Source organism: Lolium perenne, chromosome 2, assembly GCF_019359855.2.
Source record: "Lolium perenne isolate Kyuss_39 chromosome 2, Kyuss_2.0, whole genome shotgun sequence".
Lineage (NCBI taxonomy): Eukaryota > Viridiplantae > Streptophyta > Magnoliopsida > Poales > Poaceae > Lolium > Lolium perenne.
Window position 1 is genome coordinate 13,909,348 of NC_067245.2, and position 7,416 is coordinate 13,916,763.

The 7,416-nt window shown below is 38.8% G+C and overlaps 1 protein-coding gene across 1 annotated transcript; it reads left to right on the forward strand.

Annotated features, from left to right (window-relative positions):
- Positions 1–3,279: 3,279 nt before the first annotated feature.
- LOC127331243 (uncharacterized) lies at positions 3,280–7,087 on the forward strand. The gene is made up of 4 exons (XM_051357321.2): positions 3,280–3,639; positions 4,070–4,231; positions 4,938–5,422; positions 6,697–7,087. Exons 1-4 carry the CDS (start codon positions 3,339–3,341, stop codon positions 7,066–7,068), a joined length of 1,320 nt encoding a protein of 439 aa, XP_051213281.1. The 5' UTR covers positions 3,280–3,338; the 3' UTR covers positions 7,069–7,087.
- Positions 7,088–7,416: the final 329 nt, after the last annotated feature.

A 7,416-nucleotide genomic window follows, 5' to 3' on the forward strand; every position in this document is an offset into this window, starting at 1 on the left:
ATCGAAGGAAATCCCTTAGTGAACCGTGACCTAGGCTTTTGTGGCGAGGCTCGTCGAAGAATAAGGTGAGGACTTTGTGGCACTCGGTGTGTGGTGTGACTACCGCATCTTGGGTTGAGTCCTTTGTGGCGTTGGTGTGCATCGAGCAACCACACCTCAAGGTGAGGCCTCTTGTGGCGTTCGGGGGCACTAATCCACCGCACCTCTCCTACGGAGATTAGCACTCGCAAGAGTGTGAACTTCGGGATAAATCATCGTCTCATGTGTTCCTCGGTTATCTCTATACCCGAGCTCTTTACTTATGCATTTTACTTTGTGATAAACTTTGTGCTTGAAATTATATATATCTTGCTATCACATAGCTAGTTTCTTATCTTGCTTAGCATAAGTTGTTGGTGCACATAGGTGAACCATAGTATATAGGTTTTGGGCTTGACAAAGTAAACACTAGTTTTATTCCGCATTTGTTAAGCCCATCTAGGAAAAGTTTTTAATCGCCTATTCACCCCCCCCCCCCCTCTAGGCGACATTTGTGCACTTTCAACCTCATTCCTCTTATATATTTCATTTGCTTGAATGAGATAAATCTTTTAGAATGTACTTTTTATTACATCTTTTGTGCTCAATAATTTTTATTAGTGTTCATATTTTTAATTTTTTTGAATAAATCATTTGTTGATTTGTTTATTGTATATAATTTGACAACAATTGTGTTTTGTCACACCTATTATTCCTTCTTAAGTATATTGGTGTTTTTGGCCAGATTATATCTTCTTTTGATCTTGAAAGTCTTGTGCATGCATGTTTCTAAATGTATATTTATATAATGCTTCGCTTTCTTCGATCTAATATATAGGGTATACGACTCCATCAAATCCTAAATGGATAAGATGTGCATGTTGGTTACTCTAACCACTTTGTACCCAATAAGTTGGGGACCAAGATGTAATTAATGTTGTTTAGGTCTATTGGAGATGCAATGGATGCTTGTCTCATTTATAAGGAAGGTGTTATCACCATATGATAATAGAAGTCAAGCTAGGATGATCAATGGACTCTTATCTACTACACCATACCATTTCTACCTCAGTAACAAGTATCTTACTCATGCATACTCTTGTAGCTTTCAACCTCTAGTAGGGTGCATCTTGGCATGAATTTTCTTTATTTGCAAATGTTACGGTTCTTACAAGGGCCTTTTAATGGAAACTCCTTATTGAATGTGCAAGTAAGTTGAGATGAGGTATATAATGGGGAGTATGTAAAATCTTGTTCATGATTCACCAATCCCAAATATGCCTTTTTAGCAATTATTGCATATCAATTCCTCAAAGTGCTCATATTGATGAAATTGCAATTTGAATCTTATTTTTTTATACTTAGTGGCTTTCTAAAAATAACCCAACTAATTGTTCCCTTATTGTTACTTAGTTGTGATGATTTTGAAGTTTCCTTTGTTGAAGTTCATTAATATAACGTACAATGAGAGCATATTGAGCCGTGGGCTATGCCTTTATGCAAAGATCGTATTGTCTATTTTATGGCTTCCTCTTAGATACCATGTGTTCCTTATTTCAAATAAAAAATTGTATGTGCAGGTTTCTTTATGGATTGTTTATCATGTTTTTTTATGCACCTAGAAACTTATATACATGAGTATTAATCTCTCACCCTTGATATCCTCGTTCTTTTCTGACCATATTTTTTTATCCTTTTGGTTTGTGGTGGCGTTGGTAAGAACGATATGTGATTGCTTGGTTTACTTTGACAGAATATATTCATGCACTGATATATTTTGAATGTTTTTAGACTCATGTTTGTCTTGATAAGAGTATTGATTCTTATCTATACTCTTTTTCTCGTGTTCATGTTCTAAATTATATAGATGGAGTGATGATTCCATATGTGTGCATATTGTATTTAAATTCAAAATTCTAATTTATACGCGAACCTTGGGAGCTTCCTTAATTATATCATTTAGAGCATTGTTTTGTCTCTTATCATGATATCTTCATTTTTCCAAGTGGTACTTTGGATATTTGGATTGCTTGCTTCATTTGTTGAAGCTTTATTAAACTTTTGCAATATTTGATCCTAAATATAGTTTGATTTCCTCCATGTATTTGTCGTTGGATACATTCATTTGATTTTACTCATATTATGAGAAATGCACATCTTGGGGAGAAACTTGTACTATATTGACCTTCTAAATTTGTCATCCATTTTGACACTTGTTGCCAATGTAGAAGTTTAGAGGGTTTAAGGGAAATGATGTATACTTAAGTTTGGATTGTGCTTAAGTTTTTTTGCATCTCATGCATTACTTCTTTGTTTGATGATTTGCATGGTTGATTAGATAGTGAAAACTCTACGGAAGGTCATGTTTGACAATTTATGCAACTAAATTCAAGTTCATCAATTGTGGGGGCGTTTTCTCTATATATGGTGGTTCTACTCACTTCTCTTACATTATTTTGTAGTCTAGGTGAGTACAATCGGTTTTGGTATGTGGTAGTAGCTTTGTGTTACTTGACCATATCAAATACAACCTCTATATACAACTTATTCTCGGATTAGTTTCATATTTGTTTCTAATATTAGCCCTCTTGTTGAGATTGGTATCAATTATTAAAATGGGAGATATTGGCGTCCATGTGTGGCAACTTCTGCGATGACCACGAAAGACGGTGGCGGTGCATCCCGGTATCTAGAGATCAACCTCCTCCATTTCTTACTCCTCTCTTGTACCTAGACTTGTCTGATTTGTTTTTTGTTCTTTCGTTTGGTAGGCAAAAACAATATAATTGAGGGATGGCTATGGACTGAGGTGTGCGATGGATTCCTAGAGCAATACCTTGGCTCTCGATGGGTGTAATATTCTCCTCTTGATTTTCATACTTAGTATTGTTGATGGTAGAGCTAGAATAACACGAATAGTGGTGTCTCTATGGAATTTAACTTGTGCATTTTGTTCCAATTCGAGCATGAGTTATGGTGGAAGAGAAACGAGCATGGACCTTGCTAGCGATGTCGGTGTGAAGAGAAAATGTATATTAGGGGCACTACAATCCTAAGTTTGTAGCCTTATCCTCAAAACAAAAGGAAAAAAAAATCAGAATAATTCAAAAGGGGCAAAAGATCAAAAGTGGGGCAAAAAATGAGTTACAAAGTAAATTAAGGTAAATTATAAAATTACCAAGTAAACAGGGGCAAAAATATAAAATTCCCCTCCTCTGTGCCAAAGTAAATGTGCCGTTTGTGTCAAATGCCAAAATAAAGTGGGTCATTTTATCAAATAGCCCTTCACCCCCGTGCTCGTCGCCGGCTCCTCTTCGCCGATGGATCTCCTCTCTGCCGCCTACGGCGCCGCCTCAGAGGACGAAGCCGACGGCAACCCGGCTCCCAGCTGGGTCGACACAGGCCCCCCCTCCGTTGCCCCGCCACCCCCAAAGCGGCCTCGGTGGGGGCCTACCCCGTACCCGCCACCTCCTCCTCTCCCCACCCTGCAGCCCCAACCAGCGCCGCCGCTGGCCGCCCCCGTCAGCGGAAGGTACGTCTCCAAGAGGGAACGCGCCCTCCTGGCCGCGTCGCAGGCCCCCACGGTCTCCGAGACACCGCTTCCGCCGCCGATGGCTCCCGGTAAGGACTCTTGACCCTTTGTGTCAGACATTGCAAAAGCTGGATAAGTCGTTCTAGGTTCCCGGTTCCTGTTAGGTTGGAAGCTGAAATATCCGGAAATGCATCGTAACCAAAATTTTAAGTTAGATCCTTTTGTGATCTACATCAACATAAAATTGGGTGTCACTCATCCCTGCTTGTAACAGTGGACTTTCTAGCAGCGACTTGATCTTGTCTGTTTGGATACCGGTAATGGTTGAACTTAAATCTATGTGGCGAGTTAAAATCAGTGAATTGTTAATCGCTGTGTGAGGAAACCCAAGTCCTGTTTTGTCCCTGGTAGTGATATTTACCTCATGCGAATTGAAAAAATACACACATGTACTTTAGTTTTATTTTCTTAAACATCATTTATGTTCCTCGCTCATGTGCTCTGTGCTTTTGATTACAGTTCTGGGATCTCTCACTGATTCAAATATTCGACCTGACATTTTGCGATCTTTACGATGCCAACCGAAGTCTGGATCAACCAACAGTTTACCTTCGAAGCTCTCAGTGTCTTTGACCAGTCACACTAAAGCTGTCAATTGTGTGGATTGGTCACCGAGTCATGGTCAGTAATTATTCTGACATACTATACTTTACTTCGCTTTTTTTGCTTTTACGAATAAACAAACTTACAAGTATTGCAATGTAACCTGTAAGTGTTCTCTAGAGTTATGCATTCGCTTTTTGAGAAAATTCATTATCATTGATATTCAGTTTTTGGTTCATAACGACATGGTTATGTTATGACCGATTGGGTCTGCTAACATGATACAAGTATGGTATGTTAACTAGTAAATAAATCACACGTGACACATGTCCTGATATTGACATCATTACTGAAGTTAATGATACCTTGCAAAGTGTTACCTAGAAATATCACCCTCGAGACTAGACACACCATATTATCCCATTTTCATCCCGCTCAAGGAACAAAGTTTGACTGTGTCGAACAAAGTTTGAAGTATTCTTGTTCTGTAAAGTATCCCTGTAGAAAAGTGAAGTATATATCTCAATGCTGTGTTGCTTAACTCAAATATATATTAATATTCTTTGTTATGTCATCATGTTATCGTGTCTCCCTCTTAATGACTGCCACTAGACGTGATTTATGAGATGGGTTGATGATAAATTCCACCTTTAAGTTAGTAAATTGTGTAGGTGTGCTGCAAAAGATGCCATCTACACAATTCCAAGATAATGCTGCTCGGTTTTCATTGTATTCAGTAAGAATATTATTGTCAGCAGATACTCACGAAAAAGAAAATTCACAGGACATCTTCTTGCTTCGGCTGGAATGGACCATACAGTCCACATATGGAACGTATGGAACAATGGGAATACTTCTGCTCGAGTATTAAAACATCATGCTGCTGCTGTAAAGGATGTGAGGTGGTCCTACCATCAGCCCGTGTTACTCTCTGGAGGGTTTGATTGTTCCTCACGACTAGTTGATGCCGAAGTGGGAAAAGAAATCAGGGAATTCAAGGAGGATCAACCTGTGGAGGTCATCAAGTTTAATCCAAGCAACTCCAATCTCTTCCTTTCTGGTGGGTCCAAGGGTTCTCTTAGACTCTGGGATATTCGAACTGGCTTGGCAACTAAAGAGTTCAACAGAAGTCTCGGCACCATCCTTGACATTGAGTTCAGCGCTGATGGGAAACAGTTTATCTCTTCAACTGACACAACCAGAAGCAATGTTAGTGAGAACACTATAATTGTATGGGATATTCTACGACAAGTTCCTTTATCTAACCAGGTAACAGAATTTTCTGTTAGTTATTAATTTGATATAGCATATTATGTTCCTCTCAATACCTAATGATATTTTCCCCATTTGTATGCACACATTCAAGTTGGGCATGCTTAAAGTTCGAAAGAAAGAAAATGTCCTTATTTAAAATGAGTTGTTATTTGCATGTTATATTTGCACCTATCTGTCCTGACAAGTAATTTTCTTATAGCTCATTCCCATCAATATATGAGGGAAGAAAAACATGTATGTAGCTATTAATATACGATCACACTAATATAGGACTTGAATATTTGATCACAACCTATTTCATCAACCGTGATAGTGTTGCAGTAGTATAGTACATTGAAATGCACAGTTAACACTACATATGTGGTTGGCCAATTTCTTCATGATTGTTGAATATCCATTCATTATCCATTTTTGAACATTTTAATATGTATTAAAATTCTTTGTTTGATTGTGTTCGTCCTCCATAGCTAGAATAGGCTTGACTCGTTGCCATGTTCCTATGCTTTCTCTGTTAGTATACATTCTTTACTAACTCTTTTAGTACAAATTTTAGTACTCTAAATTTATGCTATGTAAGTAAGAAAAAAAATCTAAGCTGATGAATTATGGTCAACCAATTCAGCTTACTGTATGCTACTTGCTGTGTGTTACATAGTAATAACATAGAATTAAAACCCAGGGAGTTTTGCTGACGTTTTGGCGGAAAAGATGGGAGCGGAGAACACAATGAGTTTTGGGCTGATAACTAGTATGGTATAGATTAGATGAAGTTTATAGGACCAACTGATTCAACTTGAATTGAACTCAACCTCCTAATGCAAATTGGATCACCTAGTTTAGTGAAGGAAAACTTTTAGGATTTTTTTTTTCTGTTGGGTTTCATATTTGGGCTACCCCAACTTGCTTGGGACAAAGGCTTTCATGTTGTTGTAGTAACCGAATCTGCCTACTCTATAACATGTAATCTTACAAGATAATGTTTCCGACATGGATACTTCAAAAATTAACACTTCCCCAATCTACTGCCTTCTGACTCTCAAGCAGCTGCATGCTAGTCCTTGTCCCTTTTCAGTTGTGAGCTGATAGTTGTGCTCATTAAAATACCAAACAGTTGTTCTGTGTGGACTAAAAGTGTCTGTTCCATGTTGATGGATCTTGGATTAGATGGTAAAATCATGTTATTTCAGGGAATGTATTTTGTGAGCTGTCATATGGGACTGAATAATCACATTGCCACTTGACACTAATCACACTTTTTTTTATCACAGATTTATACAGAAGCATTCACCTGTCCTTGTGTGAGATATCACCCCTACGAAGCTTCTTTTGTTGCTCAATCCAATGGTAACTACATCGCGATTTTCTCAGCTAGGCCACCATTCAAGTTAAACAGGTATACGCGGTTCGAAGGACATGGGGTATGGGGTTTCCCAATAAAGTGCAGTTTCTCTCTAAGTGGGAGGGAACTTGCATCTGGTTCATCTGATGGTTCTATCTATTTTTATGATTATAAATCATCAAAGCTTCTAAGGAAAATTGAAGCCTTCAAAGAAGCGTGTACCTATGTTGCGTACCACCCTGTAATACCTAATGTGATTGCTTCATGTGGCTGGACTGGTGAGATATCCGTTTTTGAATGAAAAAACAATGATTCTTACAGTGCTTCTCCTTCTCCCCGAATCACTAACCAGAGATTCAGACTAATGTGGCCGGACTCGTGAGATATCCGTTTATGTATGAAATAACACTAATTCTTACAGTGCTTCTCCTTCTCCCCGAGTCACTAACCACAGGTTCAGACTAGTGTAGCTGGACTGGTCAGTGGATCTGCTTTTGAATGAAGGGAGAGAAAAGCAATCCTGATCTGATCTAGGATTTTCGTCCCCTTGTCGGTGATGCTGCGGTCTGTCCTGCCTCCGGCGGCCCTTGGGGCCTTGGAGATGCGGTGGGACACAGCTCCTCACCAGTGAGAGGATTTCCGTCATTTT

Excerpts from the sequence above, each read along its gene's own strand:
- LOC127331243 (XM_051357321.2), top strand. The coding sequence starts at position 3,339 with ATGGATCTCCTCTCTGCCGCCTACGGCGCCGCCTCAGAGGACGAAGCC. Across the intron at positions 3,640-4,069 it reads TCCGCCGCCGATGGCTCCCG|TTCTGGGATCTCTCACTGAT; the intron begins GTAAGGACTCTT and ends TTTTGATTACAG. Across the intron at positions 5,423-6,696 it reads AAGTTCCTTTATCTAACCAG|ATTTATACAGAAGCATTCAC; the intron begins GTAACAGAATTT and ends TTTTTATCACAG.